The following is a 27,240-nucleotide window of genomic DNA, read 5'->3' as shown; positions in this document are numbered from 1 at the left end:
TGCCCTTGGCAGTTTTTGTCACTATAAGGGGGGGGGGCCAGAAGCACCCAAAGAAGACGGAGGTTGAACACCTGCGTTTCAAGGTCCCAGATTTCACCCCTGGCGTCTCTAGGGTAGGGCTGGGGGAGATGTGAAATCCTGCAGAGCCTCTGCTAGTCAGGGCAGACCACATTCGTGATTAAGTAGCTTCTGCGGTGTTATAGTCGCAGGATGCTGGATCTCTGTGGGAGAGGTGATGGGGTGGAATATCCTGGAAGAGGTAAAGGCTAGGCTCCATCTACACTTCTGCTTGTGCCTAGAAAGCATGAGTCCAAGCAGTTTTCCACTTGCCCCACTCATTTCTTAAAAAACCCCCCAAAATAAAGGTAAGGTGAGTTCTTAAGGGAATTCTTTCTGTGCTCAGTTTTGTGTGTTTAGTTTGGGCCAGGACGTAGAATGCTTAGATCTTTCTTAGGATTGTGTCCAATTAAGTAATTGTGTTAGTGCAAGGACTTTACACTAGCACAACAGAACTTTTCCACCTGTTCTCTCACACACAGGAGTAGCCAGGTGGTTTTTTTAGGGGGGGGGGCAGAACCTCAGTTAAGTATTTTTATTTATTTTTATTGATCTAGTGGGGCAGCTGCCCCCCTGCCCTCCCTTGGCTACACCCATGCATACATCCCAGTTTGCTTTGGGTTTCCCTCAACTCTCTGGAACAGATTGTGGGGGCATATGGGGAGAAGAGAGGACAGAAGTTCTGTTGCACAAGTAGAAATCCTTGTGCTGAATGGACAAGTTTGTTGGATACAACCCTTAGCCTTTACCATCCTATACTTCTGTAAAGAGGGTAGAAAATAAAACCTGTTGATTAAATTTCAGGTGGCGAGTGGGCTCATATGGAGAAAGAATAGGTCTTTGTTGTCTAAGATGACATGAAAGATGTTTTTAGCTTTGTTTACTAAATTCAGGTGAAATAAACATGCAAAATTAGATCAGTTTTTAAGTCATCAGAAATTTGTCTGTTGCAAACAGTTTCTTAGTGCAAATTACCCTAATATGCATTGGGGGAAAACTCAGTTCTAAATTTTTCGGAAAACTCGCACCTCTGCCTCTTAATCAGTGGATATAGTTTTTCTAGGCAGGTAAAGGTGTTGTAGAATTAATAGACAAGGATTCCAAATTGCAGAGCACATGATTCAATGAGAACATGTTTATTCACATAGACACAGTTTTTAATGCTCCACACAGTTTGAGTTGTTAAGATGCATCAAAAGTAGAGACTTCCAGGTTAGCGCCATCGGCGAATGGTGGAGTTCCTCCGACCGGAGGAACTGGCTCCGTGGAAACTGGGTCTTCCTGCCGCGGCGAAGGTGGGGACCCGCTAGAAATCCCAGGCGGAGGAAGCCTGGGAACGTGGGGTTCGGCAGGGCACCAGGAGCGCCCCCCCCTACTCATGGGGAACCCCTTTCTGGGATTCCGGAGTGAAGTGGGGTGAGCGGCGCGGTGCTGCGAACTGACTGCTACTTTCACGGAGTGAAGCCGCACAGCCATCGCTGGAGAGTGCTAACTTTTTCCTGTGGACAATTGGATTTAAAACAAGTACCCGTGAGTAGAAACGGAAAATTGGATCAAGAAATATCTTAATTTGGCATCGAAGCGGGAAGGTTCAAAACAGGAAGTCCGCCTTCCGCTTTTTGTATATAGACTGAAGCAAAAACCTTGTAAGCTAAAGCCTGGAAAGTCGTTAAAAAAGCCTAAATTTCCTTCATTTATAACTACCGAAACCCCCTTGGAAGCAGGGGAAAAGGGGGGGGGACTTTGTGTAACGCCTGCAGGAGAGGGAGTGAAGAAAGATAAGTTTCCATCGTCTCTAACCTGGGAACGGGGTGTCAGAGACAGAAATTGTTGGAGAGGTTCATTGACTGTGAATGGAATACTTTGACAGATAGCTAAAGAAGAGAAATAAACTGATTCCAATGTTGCCTTTTGCATTCTAAAGAAACAAAATATCTGAAAAATGAAAGTAATTTTCCTTTGTTGGACTTGTCTTAAAAAGATGGATACAAATAGAAATTGTCTCCTCTAGAGGGAGCTTGCTAAATTGTTGCTGCAGTCTACTTGAGGAATCCACAGCTGTGAGATTAGGATCGTGGGATTAGTCCTTTTGACCTTGACTAAATATGAGCTGGAAGGAAGTTTTGGTGCTTGCTTTATGCAAGACAAATGCTTTGTTGGAACAGATGCACGAGAAGATGGATTTGATGAATGAGAAAATGGATTTGATGACTGTTGTGGCCAATAACTGTGGACAAATAGTGAATAGTGATATAGAAACCATCCAGGGTCCAACTCAGGAACCTGTATTGATTGGGCAAGTGCAGAAGATAATGGAGGAGGCTGCGGCTGCACCTCAAATAATACAAATGGAGAGGCCCAAGGCCCTACAGAAGCATAAGCCGCTGTTTTTGAAGATTGAAGTTGGAGTGGGCCAGGGGGAGTCTGGAGCTAAGGAGGCTCTTAACTTTGGAGAGACTTCGAAAAATGCTCGTAAACATTTTTTGGATTATATTGATGACTGTGGGGAGTAGGACTGTGGGGAATGGGCTGGTTTGATGAAGGGAGACGGGGATAATTTTGGGTTGGAACCCCCCAGAGATCTACTCCTCAATGAGAAAGGAAAGAAATTAAGAAAGAGACCAACAAAAGACAAGGAAAAGTGCAAGTATAAACAAGAAGAAGAAGATCTGCAGAAGGGACATGGAGGAGACTTAAGGGCCTCGGACATAAGACTTCCAGGTTGATGGACTAGATGGAATGGACGGTGGGGACTGACACGACCCGAGACCAGGAAGAAGAGACGTTGGATGAAGATTGGAAGAAAATTTATAAAGAAATTTTTTTTATTTAGGGAATTAGCCTAAAATTAATGAATATTAGGGAAAATGTTGGAATGAAACTATATGACTCTAGTAGAAATGATATCAGGAGTTATGTATAACTGAGTATTAAGTTTCAAGCTTTAAGGTATTTTATGGTAATATAAGGTTAAATAAATTAAGGTAATTTGAATAACAGAATATGGGGAAAGATGGAAAGGATCTGTCAAGTTAATTAATTGGTTAAATTGTTAAGATAAATTATTTAATAATAATTGAGAAAGATGGAAAGAATTTGCTGAAATAACTAACTAAACTAGAATACAAAAAGGGAGGTGTGAGGAGGTCAACGAAACAAGCAAATGGAAGTTAAAGATATGTAATGTGGGATTTGTGTTTTTTTCTTCCTTTTTTGTTTTTTTTTGCTGTATTGTATTGGTTTTATGTTTTGCGTTTTTTCTTCTTTTTATGCATTGTAGTGTTGTTTTTTATTTTTTCTTTTCTGTAATTCTGAAATTATTAATAAATATTATTTTTTTAAAAAAAGATGCATCAAAAGTAGATTATATGAATTCCTTAAATTTTGAGTGTGCTTATAGGTTCTGAAGTAAATAAATGAAAGCTGTAAATGAAGTATCTTAAGGTTGGTTCACACATTAGTGAACCATGCTGCATGTATGAGCTTCTGTGAACTGGCTCAACTTCCAACACCAGTATTACTTCCCATGGCTAGATATTCTCTTTCCAACCTGCACCTTTTTATATTTTGGGTAAGCTGATATCCCCTGTTACTTTTGCCCACTCACCTTAAAGCTGCTCCAGCTTCTCTTTGCCAGAGAGAACAAAGAAGGAGCTGCAGAGGCAGTTCTTAATTTCTCTCTCTTTGGCAGCAGTGTTTTTTCCTATTCCAGCTCTTGGCAAGAGCAACCACCAGAAAAAAGTGGGAAAATAGCCCATTCATTTTCTTTGTTCTCTCTGGCATGGAAAGGCTATTACAGTGGTACCTAGGGTTACAGACGCTTCAGGTTACAGACTCCGCTAACCCAGAAATAGTACCTCGGGTTAAGAACTTTGCTTCAGGATGAGAACAGAAATCGTGCAGCGGCAGCAGGAGGCCCCATTAGCTAAAGTGGTATCTCAGGTTAAGAACAGTTTCAGGTTAAGAACAGACCTCCAGGATGAATTAAGTTCTTAACCCGAGGTACCACTGTATTGATGTGAAGCTGAGTGGCCAGTGGTAGCTTTGAGCTCTCTGGGATCATGGGACAAGGCATGCATTAGAAGACTCCCCTGAAGGCACCTGTATTGACTGTTAGAACTGGGGCCCTCTGCATATGCACAGAAGCTTCTGAACATCCCAAAAGGTGTGTTTTTAGATTTAGATAGTGGATTTCTGCACTTAGATTTTTCTGTTAACAGAAGATTAAGTTTGTGCTTAATTTTTCCATTTGAAATCAAGGTGATATAAAAGTGGTTAATGCTGGATAACTAATACACATAATATTTATATAGACAGGTAGAGGGGCTACAACTTCAAGGTAATCAACTGAGCAGCTATAGGAGACAAAAAAAGAAAAGAATAAAATGTGTGCCTGTGCTTACATACTTTTGAACTAAACCCAACACATTCCTGGAGAAGATTATAGAATTTAGTACTTCTATTGTTGCACATAGTGGGACGCAGGTGGCGCTGTGGGTTAAACCACAGAGCCTAGGACTTGCTGATCAGAAGGTCAGCGGTTCGAATCCCTGTGACGGGGTGAGCTCCCGTTGTTCGGTCCCTGCTCCTGCCAACCTAGCAGTTCGAAAGCATGTCAAAGTGCAAGTAGATAAATAGGTACCGCTCCAGCGGGAAGGCAAACGGCGTTTCTGTGTGCTGCTCTGGTTCACCAGAAGCGCCTTAGTCATGCTGGCCACATGACCCGGAAGCTGTACGCCGGCTCCCTCGGCCAATAAAGCGAGATGAGCGCCGCAACCCCAGAGTCGACCACGACTGGACCTAATGGTCAGGGGTCCCTTTATCTTTACCTTATTGTTGCACATATGATTGTGTAGAGACACATACAGGGAAAAAGTGAGGATTAAGCATTTACTTGGGTTGTTTCTGGGCTCACCAAAAAACAATTTTGTTGCTTTTCTTTCCTGCCTTATCTCTTATAAGAAACTTGCTTCTAAATATACAGGCAGGATTAGAAGTGGATGTTGACTTGCTTTAGCTAGAAGTAATATAAGTGTAATAAAACAACATTTCTTTTTCTTGCGTAACTGCTTTTTGCATGTTTCTATTTTTCAATTTTCTGTTGAAACAAGCAACCCACTCATCCTATCTAATCTGTTTTATCAAGGTGGGTGTGAAGTCAGAGTCAGGATGCAATAGTTGCAGAATGTACAGTGTTCTCTATTCTGGCTTGGTGCCTGAAGAATCTAGATGGAGGTAGAACTTAGAAGTTTCAAGAGGAATAAGGGCAGCAATAAATTACAAACAGTCTTCAATTTAAGTTAGAATATAATAATTAAATTACTTTTTCCCGTCTAAAGCTAGATTCAGACTGAATTGTCCTCAAGCACCCTGCTGGCGCTACTGGAATGGAAATTGTTATTGCCTAGAGGCAAATAATACGGGGACTTGGACAGAAGCGCTAAAATTTTGCAAGCGATACAGCTTTACAGAATTAGTATCATTTACTAGTAGTCAGGAAATGGTAAGTTGCATATATACTTACTTTTTGTATCTATACATTGAGGACACTTTCTGCCCAAACAGATACTGCATTTACATAGTATAGTCCACAAAATCACATTAATTAAAAATTGTATCTTGAGAGACCAACAATCAGGGCAGGGTTACAACAATAAGTACATAAAAATCCAGTTAGCAAAACTTTCCTACCCACCTTCTGTTTATAGACACCTCAGTAGAGTATGTCAGTAGAGTATTCTTGAAACAGAATAGCACCATTGGATACAACCAAAAAAATACATGCAAGCAGCATTACAATGATGGATCAGATGAAGCAAATTTAAAACAGGAACAGAATAAAAGGCCTGCAAAAGTGTGTTCACTGCACTGCAATGACATTAAGATAGGTACCAGGTGAGATTCTCTACTGGAACAGGCTCACCTAGTCCAGCATCTTGTTCTCTAAATGGCCAACCAGATTATTAGGTTACAGAAAACCAGCAAATCCTAGGTAACAAGACATTTGACAGTATTGCAGTTTATATTACAGTCTTAGTTATGAATTATGCAACAGATGAGCAGATGATGCTGTTTTTGAGTTACATCAATGAAACCTGATAAAATCGGAAATGATTTTACTGTAACTCAAGAGTAGCCGATAATTACTAGTTGTTCACACCAGATTTGTTCTCACTTACAAACAGATGAGCAATAAGAACTTCTTGATCTTTTTCACTGTACTCCCATGTGACATCACAAATCATTTAACTTCTTTGAGCCAACAAATGTTTTCTTATGAATGTCGGGAACGTTAGTATCTTTGAACTAATGCTCAGTGTACTGTACAAGTAGAAACAACATTATTTAAGGGATGTAATATTTAGGAAGGCTTGGAAGGTAGGATCATAAAAAGTATTAGAAAAGATAAATTTTAAAATAAATAAAAGAGATGTGAGGTCCAGGTGAATATATATTTGCTGATACGGTTTGTATGTCAAAATATCTTAAACTTTGCTATTGTTTTTCCACAGAACTGGATCTTAGCTTTACCTTTGGATGATTTTTGGACTGGATTGAATAACTTGGAAAATATTAACACTTTTTCATGGTCAGAAGGTACACCAGCAAATATGAGTCTTCCTTGGTAAGATGTGAACATTAAAAAGCACAATTGAAGTATGATTTGTTTTCCTCTGATATGATTGTGTCAGGGGTGTTTGTAACGATGCAAGTGTATTTTTTCTTTCTTTTACCACTTATATATTCCATTCATCCTGTGTATTGGTATTTTGTGTTATTGATATCATGGGGTAAACAAATATAGGTAAACAAACAGAATAATAATAATGAAAAAATAGTAAAAAGATGCTGAGGAACATAGGACTATGGTAAGCCAGAATGTTTCATCAACTGTCTCTCCCTCCCTTTTAACATGGCAACAAGGCCTATTAGCATTGGCATTCACAAAACTTTTCTTATGTTTACATTTACATAGAATATTAATAGGACTATGGTGTAGGCCATTGTTAGAGGGGACCAAGAAACCAGCAGGCATGCCATAGTCAGAGCCATGAATACAACTGTTTTCATGCAAAGTCTTAAGTTCCTAGAGAGAACCCTTTTGTAATTCTTTCTGTCTTGGAGGGCCCAGTGGTTCTCCTGGGGCATGCCACTTAACCAGGAGCTCAGAGGGTATACATCTGGAAAAGCCCTTAATTACCAGGAGGAAGGGCAATACACTGGAGACAGAAGACATTACAATATCAGTGTGATCTCTGACATCAGTATTTTGAAAGAGCATATTTTTGCAGTCATGTTTTCACTGTTACGTCATGTAATTTTTCTCTTTTGTTGTACTAAAATCTAATTGGGAAGGCTTCAGCTATCGTCCCCAGCCCAGCCAAATACTGTGCATTGTGTGAAAGTTTCCAAACGTCGCTTGGTTGCTTTGCATTGCAATGAAAAGGCCCATTGGATCTGCAAGCGAAATACAGGTGAGTTTGGTTTTTACAGGTTTTTAATTCCTTAAATTTTTCCAATTTATCTGTGATTTTCAGACAGATATTCAAGTGGTTAGCTTTTTCCTATCCCGCTGGCATGGTATATGATGAAATAATCCAAATGCAGATTTTATTGCCTGTATATTCAGAGAAATCTATTGTTTGGTTGCTTGTTCATTTATTGAACTGGTATATCACCTAATATTTCAGAAAATCTCTAAGCGGTTTACATCTTAACAGAAATCAAAGGGAGGAATTCAACACTGTTCCTTTCCAAACATTCTGTCAGTTCAAGCATTTCCTGTATGCCTGATGGAACAATCTCTCCCATCCCCGCTCTACTATTTGTTCTGCGTGTTTCCCTGACCCTCCTAGAGCCAGCTGAGGCATGTGTGGGGAAGAGAGTGTGGTGTGCTACCAGAAGTCTTCACATGGGATTCCACTAGCAGGACCAGACCAGTTAGTTCAATCTGGCTCAAAATATATTACATAGAGATTCCACATTCAATCCAACTGCTATTAATATATGATACATTTTAAATAAGAGAATTAAGGAGTAAATATATCCACACAGTATACATAAGCAAAAAACAAAAATAAATCATATAAAAAATACGTCAAGAAGTGGTATCATAAATATTACAAAACTAGGTGTCTTCATATGTAAAAATACAAATCTGGAATTCAGGAACCAACTGTTATACGGAGTCACTCAAGAATCATACTCTTCATGCATGCACAACTTCACTCCATCCACTCAATTCCATTTAACAACCAGTGCATATGTACAAGACAGCAGGTGAAAAGCTCGACCCCAATAATTTCCATCCCTTCTCTCACCTCGAGCAATGCAAACACCCTCACCCCATCTCTCATTTAAGCCCTTCTCTGCCAACAAACTCTCACCCTGTGGGCAGTTAACCCAGCCACCAACATGCCTAATACCACCTCACAGGGAGTATTACAATCAATCGACTAAAAATAAGATAAATCTTCCATATAGGACAAGTCAAATCTCAACAGGGCTCATCTATAGACCATTTAGCCAAACACCTTGCCATTGTTGACCCTGTGGGAGTTGATTCTTGTGATATGTCAAGTTGAATAACTGTTCCACCCGTTCTTGTTGCTTTTACTTCGTAGTAATGATAAAAGCCTACAGTGTTACATGATGCTTGAAGTAAAGATGTGTGCCAAATCCTAACTGGCATTTGCACACTTTTAATATATATTTGGAATTGATTCCAGTGTGAGTCTGGCAATTTTGTGCAACTAATTTAAACTGGTTGCATTACTGTGTGGATTCTTTTTCCTATTGCAGCTGTTGACCGGTACCAGGAACACAAAGGAAAGGTGCTTCTATCACCCCCAGGCTCTGTATCTCAAGTACATGCAGATTTGATTTCTGCAAAGGCAGCGTGCTTGGAGCTTAGAGAACAATGTACAGGGATCACTATCTGGAATAATGCCTATGCAATTGCTAGAGGAACTGTATTGCTAAAAAGTGAAGAGCGCTGGTCTGCAGCATATGTCAAATCAGGTTGGCCAAACATTCTGTAGATTGCAGCTCACAGTATTGTATTATGCATTATGTGATAACAGAAAAACTAACTGATACAATTTATAGAAATAGGGACTGAGCATTCTGAGATGTAATCAGAATGTGAGTTCTTTGCCTTAAATGAAAAAGGCATTAAGTTTCAGCTGAAAGAAATATAAATGTAAAACTAAAATGCTGCATTTTGAGCAAACATTCATTTGGTTGCTTGCATGTTTTATTCTCATTTCAAGAGCAGAATCTTTGTGGAAAGTATTTTGATAGCGTGAAGAAAGAGTTTGAGAGAGCTTGACATAAAAGGGAAAGAGGAATGGATATTCTGTACACTGCTTGGGTATTCTCTGTATAATGGTTTATAATTTCTGAAATGAAATAAATAAAACCTAAGTATTAGATGACCAGTAGAAGAAACAGAACTGTGGAAGGCAAATATGATTATTGTTATGTCCTTTTTATTATTTTTCATAGATTGCTCCTTGGGTTACTTTGGAAAGAACTGTTCCTCTGTTTGCAGCGGATGTTATGGTGATGAATTATGCAATCCATACACTGGAGTTTGTGATAATTTTCATTCTTGTAGAGCTCAGGACTCGCCTACTATTTGTGATCGAGGTACTTGAACAAAGCTAGTAGGGGATGAATTGGGAGCAGAGAAGAACTCTTTCTACCGTGCAAAACTAAATGTAAACTAAAAAAAAAACCACTTTCAAGAAGCACCAATAAATATAATAGTGATATTCCTAACTCTTCATTGCACATGACATACCTTAGCTTGGAAAACCTTGTAGCAACAGCCCAGGCATACCAGCTTTTCTGTTTCTGTAACATTTTAGCTATGTGACTGAGCTGGTGTTTTCACATTTTGATATCTACAGTGTTGCACATGATTAATTCCCAATAAGTTTATTCCATCACCTATTCTTCAGTGTTTGAGAGTGGCTGCATACTTATATGCACACACAGTTGCCATGGGTACACAAATGTTTTCTGCAGCAAGCACATATATTGTGGGTGACATACTTCTATCTTTGAGCCACCACTATACGGCCTATTACACTTACATGTGTTTTCAATTGGATTTGCGTAATATAGGCATTCTGGTGGTTTATGACCACGTAGATCGTGACAAGTTTATCCACAATAACATGCCTCTTGTGCTATGTGTAGACTCATTCTGCCATTTATGTGCCATTTATGTGACCTGTATGCTCTTACTAAGCTGCCTTGTTTAAACCCCAAGTTCAGAATTGAGTGTGGTAGGAATGGATGCCTCCAGTTCCACCTGTGGGTTGTGAGTTGTTGTTTTTGGTGGCCGTGTTCTTCTTCCTTATAGCTTAATTTGTAGAATTTCTAAAATTAATTTTGGAATTGGTGCATGTGCAGTTTGTTGCAGTTTTCACCTTGTGTCTTCCATTTTACAGGTTACTGTAGTGTGTGATTACACAGGACAGCGGGCCACAACTGTTCACTTGTATCATTAAGCATCCTCTTGTTTTTTTTCTAATAATCGCTTCTTATCCTTCCTAAGTTCTTTAGCATGTGCAGAATGTTTCATAGAGAGGCTGGGATTTCTCTTATGTGCACTGTCACTCAGAGAAGGCCGAAACTGGAAGTTTCACCTACTGTTTCCTCCCGGATTCCTCCCAGAGAGACAGTTATGACTCACATGGATGCTTGGATAAAATGAGAAAAACCGGGAAAGATTATTGCAATTTTTCTAATACAAAGTTCTATGAAACTGAGAAAAATCCTCACCCATCTTCCCTGACACTCCGCTTGTCAGAATTTGAAGGAGAGTTAGCAGCTGGGTTTTTAATCTGTATTCATGTGACATCGTTGAAAATGTATATGTATCCTCTACTTTGATGCATTATTTCCTAAGATAGCTTCACACAGATTGAAAGACTTAAACCATTCCCAATTTGTCTCTAGCCAAGGTGTAAACACCTTTGCATAAGTTAAAGACATCCCTGCCCTATCAATGCTTCCTAGTGTGTACACAGAGGCTGCACCTCCACAGGCACATACCTCCACATGTGGTGGGAATGCCCCAAAATTCAATCCTTTTGGATATCGGTGCTGCAGGAAAAATGCAAAATAACAAAACAAATAATGAAAGCAATTCCGGAGTCTTTCTTGTGCCTGATAAACCATCAAGTGGATCTGTGACCACTTGTCATAGATCCTTTGCTTAAACTACTTTGCAATATACTTGTGATTGATTTCTGCCATCACTTCAGATTCCTTTTTGCATAGCTTTTTAATGAAAGCATGTATGTCCTGTTAAGCACTGGAACCAGTAAGAGAAGAAATTAAACTGAAAATTGTGACAGTGCATCTATACACAGCAGTATGAAGTGTAGCTCATCCACACTTCCATTTGTCCCACTGTTTTCCTCTGGGAGAACCTCCTGTTTACCGCTGAATCAGAAGAAATGTCAGTCATTTGTTTTGGTGTGGATTCATGTTTATTCTGATTCAGTGGTAAACAGTGGGTTTTCCTTGGGAAACTGGTGGGACCAAAAAACCCCCCTCACCACTTAGACCTGTGCCTAGAAAAAATGGAACAAGTTGAAAACCTTTTGGACCTATGCTTTCTAGACATGGGACAAGCAGAAGTGTGGATAAGCCTAAAGTCTGCAAAAAACAACACCCCCCCCCAAAAAAGATTGGTGGGTTGGGAATGCAATTGTCCCCTTCTGCAAATACAATCAGGCAATTTGAAACAGAAATCTGGGGAGAAATTTGAGTGGATCCTGGGTGAACTATTTGCTTTTGCATAACAGCGAAACCCATATTATAGGCATGCATTGTACAGAGCTGTAGCTATGGAGGAGGCTAGCCTTTTTTTGCCTTGCCATTGAGGCTCTCGGCCTCTGTGTGTGTGTAGGCAAATGCATGGGGGGGGGGGCTGCCCAACTGGGTCTTTGACCCAGGTGAAATAAAGCCTAGCTTTACCCCTGCATTGTGGTCCTTGCATGTGACAAATCTTATTACAGCATACAGACTGGAATGTTATCTGTTGTTTATTTGTGTTTTGATTAGCTATGAGCAGTGCATGGTGTCCACGATTTTCTGGTTGGAAATATTGGGGAAATGGCTGTTATTACTTCAGCAATGTCAGCATCAGCTGGGCAGATTCTCGGAAACAGTGCAGAAGATTCAGAAGTACGGATCTAGTATGGATTGGAAGCAGAAGTGAAATGGTATTTACACATCCCTATGGCAAAACACAAATAATGGAAATCTAGTGGTAGATTTTATATGGCTGTATGTGTATGTGTGTGTGTGTGTGTATAATATATATGTGTGTGTGTGTTACTATTTTGAAGTATCTTCAGTTAAAAGCAGGGTTTGTAAATTTTGGCATTGGTTTGGCTTTCTGATATTTGCACCTGCCATTACCACAACCTATTGTGTTTTAAAAACAGTTATGAGTGTGATGGTTGTGCTGTGGCAGCAGTATCAAAAGACACAGCCCCAGTCTGGCTCGAGTCCCATGGTGCTGTGAGTCTCTTTCCCTATACCACATTCACTTTAAAGTGAAGGTCTTTGCTAATTAGGTTTCCCTGACTAAATCAAATATCCCTAACTTTGTGGGCCAGGTCTGATTTACACCAGTGTTCCTTCTGGCTCATTCTTCCAACTAGTTCTCTTTTCAGAGGTGCTGTGGCTGTCTTTGACACTATTTTTCTCCACTCTGGTCCACAGTTCTCTTTGCTTTTATAATGTCAAGGGTGTCTGCCCATCAGCGCCAACAACACAGGGCAGAGAGTTCCCTACAGTGTCTCTCTCTTCTCCAAGAGAGAGTAAGGCTGCAAATTTCCCTGGGAGTAAGCCCCATTCAATTCAGTAGGACTTGCTTCTGAGTCCCACTATGTTTTTGAGTCTTAAACAGGTAGGTCTTCAAGAGGTCTCATTTTAAATCATAAGGTGTTTTATTCAGAAAGTTATTAGACAAATTCTTGCAATATCTGGCTCTGATTGCTAGTTTATTACATGAAAGTATGTTCATACAAGAGGTGAGGTATTTATTTCACAAGTATTGTATAGCTCTAGAAAGTGCTTTGTGAGTTATGAACATGACTGGGCTTAATTTTGTTTGGAATAAACTGAGCCGCTTTTTGTAGCTTGGTGTGTGTGGAAACAGCTTAGTTTGCTAAACCCAGTTAGTTACAAATTGAACCTGGATTGGAGTTGTCTATCAAAAACAGAAAAAAAATTACGATAAAAAACTGTGATTTGAACTGAACTTTCTATTTAAGAAGAACTGTATAAAGTTTAAAGAACGTTTAGTTACTGGACGGTGGGAAGAATGTGTTTGTACCCAGCATTTGACTTGTGGATGCTGCCCTCTTGTGCTAGAAATTGATAGTAATGCAAATATTAAAACTGAGAGAATTCAAAAACAAAATGTCCTAGTTTGGGAAGTTGGGAAAATGGAAATCCCATTTTTGCTATGAGCCAGAGCCAAACACAAACTCCAGGCATTGGAGCCTGTCTTGTCATTCAGTTGCTGCCAGCTTGTTAAAATTCTGCCAGCTTGGGGCTAAGGATCCTATCTGTGTTATCTCAGAAGAGGTAGGAAGCCATCTCTTCCAGCTGGAGCTTACAGGAGCCTTTGCCAAGGCCTGTACCCCAGGGCTTGGGGGCATTCCTTTTATGTGGTTTAAAGTACTGCTAGCTCTACTCTGACCTTGTAAAATTTAGCAGAAGGCTAATATAGCCATCAAATATTGTTGCATCCCAAATTGTTTTACTGTCTCTTGTATTTTGGCAGGACTGGTTGGCCTCTGTAAACCCTCGTGACATTTTGTGGACTGGGCTGAATAGCAGGAAGCAAAAATCCATATGGATTTGGTCAAATATGAAATCAGCTGCTAAAGCATTACACTGGTACATAAGTGTACACTGGTACACATAAGTGTTTCTGTCAATTTTAGTTTCATCATTTCTAATTTGCATTTCAATATTACTATTTCCATCTTGAGTAAAACTATTTTTCTCAGTTTTGTTATATATTTATTTATAAAGGTATTTGTGTATATCATAAAAAAAATCAAAGTCGCTTACAACAATAGAAGCATAAAACCATAAAAATGTTAAAAACAGGCATCAATTTACCATTGTGGAAGTCTGTATTCCTAATTGTGTGCAGAGGCAAACTATAAACAACTCCAACGCACTGTAACAGAACAATGAAAGCAAAAATAACTAAAATAATTACCTCAAAGAACAAAAGAAGCAAAGGCAGAAAGAGCACAGAAATCCAGAGCTAATAATAAATACATTAAATTCTCAAAATGAAAATGGCATATAAATTAAGCAACAACAGAATCAAAGTCTTGTTTAAAAAGAAATGTCTTGAAATGCTGGTGAAACGCAAATAGGAAGGTAATCTCTTGGAACAAGGAATTGCACATATGGAATGTGCCTGCCATAGAGAAAGCCAGGCCTAGAAGGTGCTGGCACATGTGGGAGGGCTGTGTCACACATCTTAAAGGATGGACAGCTCCACTTGGTTGGGGACAAACTGCAAGAAGCTTTGTCCCAAGCTGTTTAAGGCTTTAGAAGTAATAGCTGACACCTTGAATTTCACTTGGAAACTGCACGTCTTGTACAGTACTTGCCCCAATCAAAGTTTTACTGGTGGTGTTTTACACTGGTAGAAGTTCTTGGATGGTTTTTGACTGCTGCCCCATAAAGAGTATGTTACAGTAGTCCAATCCAGATGGCATGTTTGACTGGGTTTATTTTTAATGTTTCCTTCTAGGAGCAGCCGGTGAGGAGGAGTGACATCATGCACCTGGTTGTGAAGTCACTGCCGCTTACAAGGAGGGAGACGGGCAAGGTGACAAAGAAGGTTGGTGCTGTGGCTGAGGCGACAATGCGCTCTGCAGAATGCCCCTCTCCTTCCCAGTAAGCTGCAGCAACTCTGTTGGAGGCCAGGAGCATGGTGCCACCCCTCCTCACTGGCTGCTCCTGGTTTATTGTTGTTGTGATCTGTAAGGTGGCTGAAAAGTTTTTTATAAGATGTAACAGAAATGTGCATATCTGTGTCTATACCAGTTAATCAGTCATGTCTTTTTCTGACAGGTTGGAACTAAAAGGGAGCCCAGCTGGAAGATGTATGGGTCTTAATTCAGTAGACCAAACTGCTCTGAGACTAAATTGTGAGGAAAAACACAAATTTATTTGCAAGAGAATTGAAGGTAAACTGCACAGTAGAGTTCTGAAGGTGATGAAGAAGAAAACATCTGTAATAATTAATAATAAAAAATTAATAACTTTATTATTTATACCCTGCCCATTTGGCTGGGTTTCCCCAGCCACTCTGGGCAGCTCCCAACAGAATATTAAAAGCACAGTAAAACATCAAACATTAAAAACTTCCCTAAATACTTGCTTAGAATTTTGATTTTAATTATATCAAGGTGAGCTCTCTAGGTTAATCAGATTTCTTTTCTCCATTCATGGTGAGGCACAAGGTTGCATAGGTATACTTTATCATGCGGGATGAAGCAAGCTGTGAATCATGTGATACACAAATGAATATCAGGTGTGATAGGCGTCTACAAACCAACTGCACAGGCCATCTAGATGGCCCTAAGGAGCTTCCCTTATCATTTGCCCCAGATAGCTTCCATGCCTGAGATGCCAAAAGACCTCCCAAAGGAATTCAGAATGCCAGAATAGTGCTGGACAACTCTCAGCCAGAGTGTGTACTGTTTTAAAAGATCTAATCTTCAATGAGTGAAGAGTGAGGTGTAGTCAAACTTGTACACGACCATCTGGGACAGGCCTTTTGTTCGCCAGATGTTGCTGAACCATAACTGCCATTATCTCTGGCCATTGGCCATGCTTGCTAGGACTGATGAGAGTTGTAGTTCAGCAAAATTTGGAGGGCCAAAGGCTCCCCACACCTGATCTGGATTGTGAAGATAGATGGGTGCATCTGCAACCTGGGCTGACCTCAAGGTAGTCCTAGCTCAGGCTACACAGTTTTGAGACAGGCAGAAGCAATGTCCACAGTTTTGAAGAAGGATGGAGCATTCCTGCCTACTCCCATTCCAGTTTGAAGTGCATATTTTTTTTTTTAATGATATTTATTGAAAAAATTTTTTTAAAAAAATTACACAAAAAAAAGACAAGACAGAAAAATAAAATAAAATAAAACCATCATTCTCAAATTCTCCCCTTTCAATACCTTCTTTCTTTGACCTCCTCCTCCTCCCTTTTCTTGTATCCTGATTAATAATAATCGCAGCAAATCCTTTCCATAATTCATAGTATTCTGTCATTACATTACCTTAATCTATTTTCATCTTATCTTATAGAAAACCTTAAAGTTTAAAACTTAAATCTTATTTTTACCAACTTCTCCTAACCATAACATTCTTACCAAATTCTTTAGACATTTTTACAAGAGCCAAGTAATTTCATTTCAACATTTTTCTAGCATTCATCAATTTTATAGAACAATCCTAATGATAATAAAAAGAGAAAAGAAATGAACAATCCAATCTTCATCCAGCGTCCCTTCCTCCTGGTCCCGGGTTCTGTCAGTCCTTTTTATCCTATTAATCTAGCACATTAACCTGGTAATCTTATATCCGAGGCCCTCAAGTCTCTTCCATGTCCCTTCCGCAGCTCTTCTTCATATTTTCCTTTCATTCGTGGGAACTCCAGCTTGGTAATATTTTTGACCCTTTTCAACAAATCAGCCCCTTTTCCATAGTCCAGACTAGACTCCATGTGGTATTTAAAAACATGTTTCAGATTCCCTCCAAAATTGAGAGCCCCCACAGCTCCAAACATCTGACGGCCCATTGCCAGACTCGAAAAGTCCAAATCTCCCTGTATAGGGGGGTCTGTCCAACCCCCCATTTCCAAACCAAACCAAACTTTATCTTTCCAAGTCTGGTTTTTTCCAAGTTCATTTGTCAAATCCAAAAATTTATGTTCCTGCTGGGCCGCAGCTCCCTCCGTCTCTGGCGCCCAAGATTCAGCAGCATCCTCTTCTCTCAGCTGTTCTGTCATGGCACACTCCTGTTTTAGCTCCTGGGTGGGCTCCATATAATTTCCCACTACCTGTTCAAAGGTTCTGGCCGCATTAGTCATCAAATCCGTCTTCTGGCTTAACTGATCCAATAGGGCATTTATTTTGCAGAGAGCACCCAACAGTGCTTCTGAAGACATTGTCCTGCAAGGTCACAAATCCTTTCCCACGGTTGTAATCTGTGGCAGCTGCAAGCTCCCAGGAATTAGTTACAATTTCACAGTTCCCCTCTAGGGGGAAATCTTCTGATTGTTCTTTCTTTTAAAAACAATAGCAACAAAGTTTCTTTTTTAAGGTATTTTGTCCATATTTGTTCTTTTTAAAATGCGAAAGGAAACAATGGAATCACTATGTTTCTCTTCTTTTAACTATCTGTCAAAGACATTTGTTTCTGGTCAATGAGCTTCAAACGTCAATTCTGACACCCCGCTCCAGGATCAGGACGGTGGAAAATTACTTTGCTTTAAAGTCACTTCTGCAGGTTTAAACAGCCCAAAAAAGAAGATCCCCCTTCTTCTCCTGCTGCCGAAGGGGGGTTCAGCGATTTTAAATGATGAAAACCAATCCTTTGAAAGTGATTTTTAAAGCTCTAGTTTATGTTGTCTTTGCTTTATTCTGGCTACAAGGAAACGGAAGGCTGACTTCCTGTTTAGACCTTCCCGTTTCAGTACCAAATTAAGATAAATTTTAAAGTCCAAATTCCTTTCTATTTCGCCAGTTCTTATTTAAAGTCCAAATGTTCAGGACTTCCGGGTTGGCGCCATCGCCGAATGGCGGACTCCCTCCGAGCTCCGGAGGGAGCCTGCTCGGCAGGGGCTGGGTCCTACCGCACCGGCGATGCGGGGACCCTTAAAAACCACGGCCACGAGGGTCGTGGACATGGAGACTCGGCTGGCACCGCTAGCGCCCTCCCGACTCGTGAAGGAGCCTTTTTAAAGGCTACGGATCGGGTGCCGGGGAGAAGCGTGGTGCTTTGAGTCCTCTGCTATCCCTGCCGAGCGCAGCCGCATGCCATCCGGCGGAGAGCGCTGACTTCTTCTATTGAAAATTCGGACTTTTAGACAACAACCCGTGAGTAATTTGGAAACTGGGTTTAAAAGGAGGAAAAAAAGAATTTCTTTTTGAATTGGATACGAGCGGGGGGGGATCCAAAAAGGAAGTCAGTCCCCCCCCCTATTGTAAACTTTTCAAGACAAGGACGGGGAAACCAAGGTCCAAAAAGATTTGTATTGCTGATAATAACTAAGAATTCCACGATGGGGAATCATAAGAACTGTGCTGGAGGATGAATTGAGGGAGAAGAAACGTAACCCCCCCCCCGGGAACCGGGGTGATTGAAGAGAGAGCCTGGTGAAAAGAGTCGGAGATTTTGACAGCTGTCAAAGTAGCTGTCAAAGTCGGAAAGCAGAGAGGATTTTATTATGAGAACTTTGCTGGCTAAATTTGTTACAATTTGCTACAACTTGTTAAAACTTGGATACAAAATGGCGAAAACATGGATAACAATCGGACTTTTGGACTAGAGAAGACAAAGTTATAACAATCCCCCTAGAGGAGTTTCGGGACATTACAAAGATGGTCGTAAGTGAAAAAAACACCATTGGAATTTTACAGGACTGGTTATCTTCTGGGAAAGCTGCAAAACGGAAATAATATTTTGTCTACAGGGTGTATAGCTAAAGGAGACAATAGAATTTTCTATTGAAGAAAGGAAGGGACTGAACGCAAGTTTTTGTTCCTGAATAACAATAATCCCTGCAGACTTACTAAGCTTCTGAATTAGAACGTTTCAGCAGCGGAACAAGAGGAAACTGGACTACAATTTGGAAAGAACAATGGGGGGAGCTTTATTAAAGATCTGAAGTTAAGTGTTCTAAAAATAATTATGAAAGGGAAAAAAAGAAAAAAAAAAACCAGCAAGGAGTTGGGGGAAATAGGTGATTCATGGATTGTAAGAATTCCAGGCGGATAACATGGTTTGGTGGTCAGGGGGAAATTAAACCGGGGACAGGGGGGGAGAACTAAAATCCAAAGGCTTGTTAACTTCTTTTTTTGAACTGGCTTTGTCTCATCTATTATACTCTTTATTTCTTATTTCTGATATTTTTATTATGTGGGGTGTTTTTATTATTAAAAAAAAAAAAGGGAAATTGTGGAATGAAAATGGGGTGGACCCTGGGAAAGAAATTTTCTGTGTTTTATTAAGGGTATTGATGTGGAGTGTAGAAATTTTAAATTCGAATAATGGTTTAAACAAATTAAGTTTTTAATCAGAACTGAGAGCTTGTGGAGCCAACAATATGAAAAAGGAATATGGTAGGGGTGGGGGAAGGGGGGAGTCCCAGAAAGTGGATTTATGAAAATAAGGCTATGAACGTATTTTAACTTTTGCTTTCTGTATTTTCTTTTTTTTGAAAATCTTAATAAATATTATTTAAAAAAAAAAAATAAAGTCCAAATGTTCAATGTTCCAGTACTCACGGGTGGTTATTTTAGATGCCAAATTGTCCCAGGAAAAAGGCAGCACTCTCCGGCAACGGCTATGCGGCTTCGCTCCGCAGAAAAAGCAATTGACTCACAGCACCGCGCCACTTCCCCCTCTTCGCTTCGGAGCCCGTTAGTGGGTTCCTTTGCAGGTTGGGGGGGCGCTAAGGGTGCCCGCCGAGTCCCACGGTCACAGGCTTCATCCGCCTGTGATTTCCAGAAGGGTCCCCGCTTCGCCGTAGTGGAAAAGACCCGTTTCATGCGGAGCTGGTCCCTCCAGTTCAGAGGGAGTCCGCCATTACCGATGGTGCCACCCCGGAAGTCCAGTTTGAAGTGCATATTAAGGGGAGACTCCTGTAATATCAAGTGCACAGATTTCTGGTGTGGCACCTTCACAAGATTTGCAAGCACTGATCAGCTTTGAGGCTCCATATATATGATACACTTTAAAATGCCATTCTGGAAGGTGCTGTTTTTGGAGTTCAGCAAGAAGGGTCTCAAAACTCTGGTTCTCTTGTTTCTTAAACATGAAAGTTCTGCAAACAAAACCAACGTTTATACCTAAGGTCAACTGTGCCTTCCGCCAGGCACAAAATCTGATGTTTTCCTTCCTTGCTTGCCTTGCTGTATGTCCCACAAAGAAAAGGAGTGGCACACATTGGACATTTGGAGGACTTCCAAAATGTGTTTTGGAAAGACTGATACAGCTCTGACACTTGTATCTCTGAGGAAGCATCCTTTGGAAGGCATATGCTCCAACAGATGATCTACACTTGCCAGAGAGCACTGAGGTGGCCCATCCTGGGATCAACATTGCTGCTGGACATTCTGCTCAAAGATACCCTTCTCTTTCAAATACATTGTTACGGAATGTTTAGGAGAATTACCAGTGTGTCACTCTTTCCACATTCCACATATTGCAATTTGGAAACACATGAGTTAACGGAGAACTCCAGTTAGTGAAAAAATGTATTTCTACAATTTCTAACAGAAATATTACTGGACAAGATCTGCTGTATTTGCAGAATTAGTATAGATGAGTCATACAGTATTGGGTACACATGCTGGCCCTAGGAGGTGCAGAATGTACACTCCTTTGCCAAAACATATACAGGACTATAGTACAGAATAAAAAGGAAGGAAACAGGCTGTTCTTTTTCAGAGTGCTTTTGAATGGTCTATGCTTTCTACAAAGTCATCTTTGACAAATCACTGCAGTGTTTGGATCCTTGACTGTGGGCAGTATGCCCTCTTTTGCAAAACTTCAAATTTTGGCACACAGTATTGATACAGGGAACTCAAAAAGGCTCTTCCAGTAGATCTAGCTCTGTATTGTGGTTGCAGGAGGGGTTGCTGTCTTGGATATTTGCCTGGGTGGGGGTAATTAAACTTGAAAACAGTCTCTGGTTGGAAGTTGCAGCTGGGACTTAATCCAATTCCATGAAGATCACCCATCTATGGCAATTAGACTTGAAAAAAGATAGAATCCTCAGCTGCTGGGGTTTGGCGTAAAAGTGTATTGGAGAGAGTAAATGAATGAATGAATGAATGAATCAGTTGGGTGATTTTGTATATCAAAGAGATTTTTGAAGTGGCACTGCTCGGTTCTTGCACATGACCTGTGGAAGATTAACCACCAAATAATGTGACTCTTGAGCCGAACAAGTTCTCACCCCAATGTAGTGGATTGTTGACTAAATAATTAGTGGCAGTGCCACTTGATCAAAGAAGCTGCCTGTTCTCATTTAAAGTACTCATGGGATCAGTTCCATTAGTTGAGGCCAGAGGATGTGGACAGTGTGCTTTTAGCTGTCTGTCCCAGTATTTCCCCATCATGGCTGGCTTGTTCAGGTCGGGGATGGGGGGTGCTGACCATGTGGAATCACTGTCTTGAAAGGGGTGGTGGTATTAATACTCAGAAGGGGTCATATTTCAATATACATAGTCTCTGATCTATGTCTATGTACTGATAAATAATCAAATTTCTTTAAATCCCTAAACAACTTAATGAAAAACCATGCAGAAAGGGGAGTGACTGTTGGCAGAGACCATAATGGAGCTGTATCATCTGTTATTGGCAGGTCCTAAGTAATATCTGGAGAGTATTACCAAAATTTTTTTTTAAATGATGGAGGAAAATCACTTAATAGATGTGGAGCTTTTACCACCCTGCTAATAAACACTTTTTAATCTCAGCCCCATAACTCAAATTATTGAATAGATTATATCTAATTACCCTACAGCTGACATCAAAGACAAAAGAAATTAAAAAATGGATTATTACCAACAAATATTATCTGTAACATTATCTCTGTTGCGTTTCGAATTAAAAAAAATCCCCAAAATACTATTAGGTGTGAATATGAAAGAAAACAATTTCAAATTACTATTCCAATAGTATCTAACTACATAACACTGGCAAAATTTATAGCCAAAATAAGCAGTGCTGGAGGTGCAAAAGAATTAAAGTGGGTTTAATATATAGTATGACTCAAAAATGGAAGACTAAGGATCCCTCTACTATAGAGGAATGGTTGAGGAAAATTTGACAAATTAGTCTAATTATAAGGTTACTGTATAAGAGGAACACAATATATAATAATCAGGAAAATAAATGTATTGAGAAATTGTTTATATTTAAATAATTGTGGTATGACAATGTAAATGATGATTTTTCACCTTATAATCAATTTACAATAGTTTAGATTTTTATGTACGGTATATTGATCTGTTTCTCTTGACCTTTCTTTCCCCGCTTTATGATTGCACTATTATCTTATTGCATAAGAAATGTAATATTGAATTGTCAAAGGTTCAAAATTCTACAGTGAAAATATTTTAAAAGAAAGAGGCAGTGGCACATCCACTCATGGAAAAAGACCTTTCTGGACCCTGATGTACTTGGCAATTAATCTGTTAACCAAGAACATACTCTCTCACCAGACTACCTCAAAAGAATGGTTCATTCAGTGAAATCAAATATACATTAACTAAAGGAGTAACTAATGTGAAGTAATATCTGTCTATCAATCTTTATGTCGTGTAGGTACAGCAATTATATCTAGCACATTCACACTCTTAAGCTAAATGAGTAAGAAGTCTTAATCTATATTGTGGAACAGTGGGTGAGTCCAACACATTGCTATGAAAACACCTAAGCTAGAGATTTACATTTTACCCTTGCCCCTTCTGCTAGGACATGGAGTTCCTTTTAAAGTATCTCTGGCGTGTATATGTTCTGAACGCCCGGGGGGGGGGGGCGCTGAGGGTGTTGCACTGGCAAACATTTGACTGTCTAGGTCTGTAAAGGATAAGTAACCCACAGAAGAACTCTGAGATGAAACAACATAACTGGATAAAAAGAATGTCTTGTAAACTTTATTTGATAATTATTCTAAGCATATTTCTATTAGAATGGATAGTAAAAACAATTCCTGCCCCCTCCCTCTTTTTTCTTTTTACCTCAGTGGAAAATCTTTTTGATGTCTATACTGATCACTTTTTGTCAGGACCATTAGAACCTCACTTTTATACCTCCTTTTCCACCGCTGCATTAGACTGCTTAAATGATGCCAACTGCACAGGAATAGTGAAAGATTACCGATACTACAGAAGAACAAGAGGTGTTGATATAATTGTTACTTATGATGAAACTGGAACTGCATACATAAGACGTGGTATGTTTGTGCGCCTGAAATAAAAACTAGTAAACAGCTTTTAAAATGCACTAGTACTCTAAAAATATTTGCAAAGTATTGTGGGTCTTATAGGGATCTTTCATTTTTCTTCACTATGCAAGTTTTGATTTAGTTTGAAAAGCTTGTGTATTTGTTCTTACTGTAATCTAAATAGCTCCCATTTTAAATCTGAGCTGTAAAATGTAATTCTATTTCATTCCCCAGATTTAGATTTCATGTCTTAGCCAAAGCCATATCTTGCTTACATTCAAAACTCATAGGTCAGGATCTAAAAAGCCCCATGCAGAAAGTGCTTTCATGCACATATATGGAAGCCAGGGAAAAGTTCTCAGGTTCTCCTTTCTTGCTGCATCTCTCTACGATATTAACTACCCATTTTAGGGGTTTTCTGACTAAAATGGATAGTGGTGATGTAGAAAAAGCCTCCAGTGCACATGTGGACTGTCATACATGGACTTTTTAAGCCTGACCATAAGTGTGTCTTTCTTGACATAAGACCAGAAAACACATTTCTTAAGTAAAATCAAGAAATACACACATTTGAGAGAGTTTAGAAATTTAAAACTTTTGGAACCCAGTTCATCACAGTTGCAGTGACCTTATGCAGAGATTTCTCCAAAAGACATGACATGAAAATTCAAAGAACTGTATTATGTGGGGTGCAGTATCATTACCTGCAACAGGGATTGCCCTCCTTTAAAAAAAAATACTCCCCCCCTCCCCAAGCTTCAAGCAAGAGATTTTAAGTCCTGCAATCTAAACGGAGGAGACTTACAGAAGCAATAATTTTCCCATATATGATTATCCTGTTTTTCTTTGTTTTAGGGACTGGTCCTCTAGACTCTGCTCACTTAGTCTTTACTTCCTTTCACTCATGTACTATATTTCTTGGTCTTAGCTGGGAGTCTTTACTTACTCATTTACATTATTTTAGGTACCGAAAAAGGAATTTTGAATGCTCATGACTTGTTCCTACCTTCTGTTTCTCTCTTCCACCCTCCTCCCTAGTTTAGCTTCACAGCAGTCTGAGATCCTGTCTGCATGATGCATTTAAAGTGGTATCATATGACTTAAAACAGCCATATCTTCCCCAATGGCATCCTGAGAACTGTAATTTGTTAAGGGTGCTGAGAGCTGTTAGGAGACCCCTATTTCCCTCACAGAGCTACAATTCTCCAGAGTTCCTGGAAAGAGGGGTTGATTTTTAAACAACTCTGAGAATTAAGTATATGGTGCAGGCAGGCAAATCATAGTTACTTTAGGCACAGCCTTTAGGTTAAGATCTATGTGTCTGTGTTAAAAGTCAACCAGGATTATCTGCTTTCTCCATACTGCCCCTTCCCTCTCTACAATGGTTTGATATGCTTTCTCACTGGGAATGGTGGAATTCAACTTACTTGATCTTTGGTTTTTTAAAAAATGAAGTAAGCTGTTACATCAGCCTTCATCTTTATTAATGTCAGATGCCTCAAGGTCCTCAACTCCCCTATTTCCCACAACCCCTTCTGCATATTAACATTTAAATCAGCTGGTTCTGTGCAGAAGCTGGCTAGATGGTGACGTCATTTGGTTGCTTCTCAGCTTTCTCTGAGGTTTCGTATGATTTTGTTTTAAGTGTGTAATAATGTTTATCTGATTCTCTACACAGAATGTAACTTTCGTTTCTATGGTTATAACTGTGCATCCGATTGTAAAAAATGCTATGGAGGAGTCAGGTGTAATTCAGTAAATGGCAAGTGCCCAGAAAGGATGCAGTGTATTGGCCAGTTCAAAGGTGAACTGTGTGAATTAGGTACAGTATTACTTTGAACAGATTTGTGTGGGGTTTTTTGTCTATATACAGTCATACCTCGGGTTGAATGTGCTTCGGGATGAGCGCGTTTGAGTTGCGCTCCGCGGCAACCCGGAAGTAACGGAGCGCATTACTTCCAGGTTTCGCCGCTTGTGCATGCGCAGACGCTCAAAATACGTCACGCACATGCACAGAAGTGGTGAAAAGCGACCCGCGCGTGCGCAGACGTGCCGTCGCTAGTTACATTTGCTTCTAGATGCAAACGGGGCTCTGGAACGGATCCCGTTCGCATCTAGAAGTACCACTGTATAAGCACAAATGAAAATCTAGAATGTTTATTTTGCAAGGGTGGAGCTGTCTTCCTATGGAAAATTCTGGTTGACTTTAAGCCTTGGTAGAACCCTTGCAAATAACAGTTTAATTTACAGGGGAGGTTAAGGGTATTTCCACTGAATTCAACCAACTGTAAAACCACAGCAGGATGAAATGCATATGAGACCACTTGCTCAAATAACTAAGTAGTTGGGTTTTTTAAAAAAATTCCATCCTTAGATTTTTCCTTGTAACGTGATGTTTTGAATATGTTCGCCAGCATGTGCAATCTGCATGAACTTTTTTTACCCACAACACCCTCTACCCTTCTTATTTCCAAAATAGAAGTTTTCTTGTTTGTGCCATTTCTCAAAACTAAAAACAAGCAATTTGTATACAGTATTTGCTAGATGCGCTCATTAGTCTCCATGACAGAAAAAATGGAAAATACAAAAAGATGCTTATTTAAAAGCAGATACAATGTGGTGATGTTGCTACAAAATGCTTATGAGATTTGTTGGTGCTGTTTTTAAGGAAACATTTTTGAGACAGGCTTAGAGACAAGGCATGATGACTAAAACTACATATCTCTGGAGGCAGCTCATTTGGCCCTATAAAACAAAAAGCTAGATACAGTATGAACTTCAGTAGAAAAGCACTAGAAAGTAAATGCAAACAGATGCAAATACAGTTGGTAATGTGAAGCAAAAAACATGTTAAAATAGCATGATTCCGTTCAGTGCAAATTTGATATGTGTAACTGGTAGTGCTTTTGAATGAAGAAAAGGGTGTACAGTTGTGAAACCTCAGAAAATAGTATAATGGCAAACATTGCAACCAACTTTTGCTTCAGAATATCTGCATTATACATGAGCCTTTGCTTCATGATGAAAATATTAATGAAAATAAAATGAATGGTTTGGCACACCTCTAGTTTCTGCAAGATTGTGACCTGTCCTAGTAAACTATTCATGTTTAATAAAAATTTAGGCATACTGAGTTGAGTGAGGTTTACTTTCAGGTAAATACATAAAGGACTGTAGTCTAACTGACTGAATATCTGTCAGAATGTGTTCCTGTCACTTGGAGTACTAAAAGCTGCTGCACTGCTGGGTTGGCCATGATGCTTTAGTTTAGCATGTGATATAGCTAAGGCTGTATGGAAAAGAATAAATAATCTTACTGGGGGGCAGCTGAGTCAGCCTGTCTTCTTTCTCTGATATTAGAAATAGCTAAAATAGCACTAGTGAAACCAAATTTGAAGACCAATGTTTAGACATTTGCAAAACTTGGGTAGTGGTTGTGTTCTAAGAAGAAAACAAACAGAACCATTGTCACAAGGAAGGGGTGCATTTATATCTACAAGCAAGAGGACAAACAAACAATGGAAAAATCCTGGGAAGATGAAGAGAAGAGAAGAGTTTGGATTTGATATCCCACTTTATCACTACCCGAAGGAGTCTCAAAGCAGCTAACAATCTCCCTTTCCCTTCCTCCCCCACAACAAACACTCTGTGAGGTGAGTGGGTCTGAGAGACTTCAGAGAAGTGTGACTGGCCCAAGGTCACCCAGCAGCTGCATGTGGAGGAGCGGAGACGTGAACCCGGTTCCCCAGATTGTGAGTCTATCGCTCTTAACCACTACACCACACTGGCTCTCTTGTGGTGGAACATAACAAAAAATCTCCCCTCACTGGAAGATGGAGTAATTGCACCAGTTATGTGTGAAATACCATGCACTTCCTGCCAATCAAATGCTCCCGTGGAAAGATCACACACTCACCACTTAAGAATAAGAAT

The 27,240-nt window shown here is 39.8% G+C and overlaps 1 protein-coding gene across 9 annotated transcripts in view; it reads left to right on the top strand.

The window, feature by feature from the left end:
• The window catches only part of LOC308472331 (uncharacterized protein), an 81,573-nt gene that overhangs the window by 448 nt on the left and 53,885 nt on the right, over positions 1-27,240 (top strand). For 5 of the 9 annotated variants that reach the window (XR_013983432.1, XR_013983433.1, XM_080997074.1 and 2 more), the window contains exons 2-11: positions 5,397-5,560; positions 6,570-6,682; positions 7,414-7,532; positions 8,860-9,078; positions 9,565-9,708; positions 12,142-12,302; positions 13,877-13,992; positions 15,193-15,308; positions 23,107-23,316; positions 24,986-25,129. Coding sequence is in view for 7 of the 9 variants with exons in the window: in XM_080997074.1 (XP_080853200.1) it covers positions 5,397-5,560; positions 6,570-6,682; positions 7,414-7,532; positions 8,860-9,078; positions 9,565-9,708; positions 12,142-12,302; positions 13,877-13,992; positions 15,193-15,308; positions 23,107-23,316; positions 24,986-25,129 (1,506 nt within the window). In the remaining 2 variants the exon portion in view is untranslated. Of the gene's footprint in view, positions 1-5,396; positions 5,561-6,569; positions 6,683-7,413; positions 7,533-8,859; positions 9,079-9,564; positions 9,709-12,141; positions 12,303-13,876; positions 13,993-15,085; positions 15,107-15,192; positions 15,309-23,106; positions 23,317-24,985; positions 25,130-27,240 lie in introns of those variants that run through there. The other 4 variants (XM_080997075.1, XM_080997072.1, XM_080997073.1 and 1 more) reach the window with 4 other exon arrangements.

The sequence above is a fragment of the Podarcis pityusensis genome (assembly GCF_964106645.2).
Source record: "Podarcis pityusensis genome assembly, chromosome: 2".
Lineage (NCBI taxonomy): Eukaryota > Metazoa > Chordata > Lepidosauria > Squamata > Lacertidae > Podarcis > Podarcis pityusensis.
This window is presented reverse-complemented; position numbering and strand designations above follow the sequence as displayed.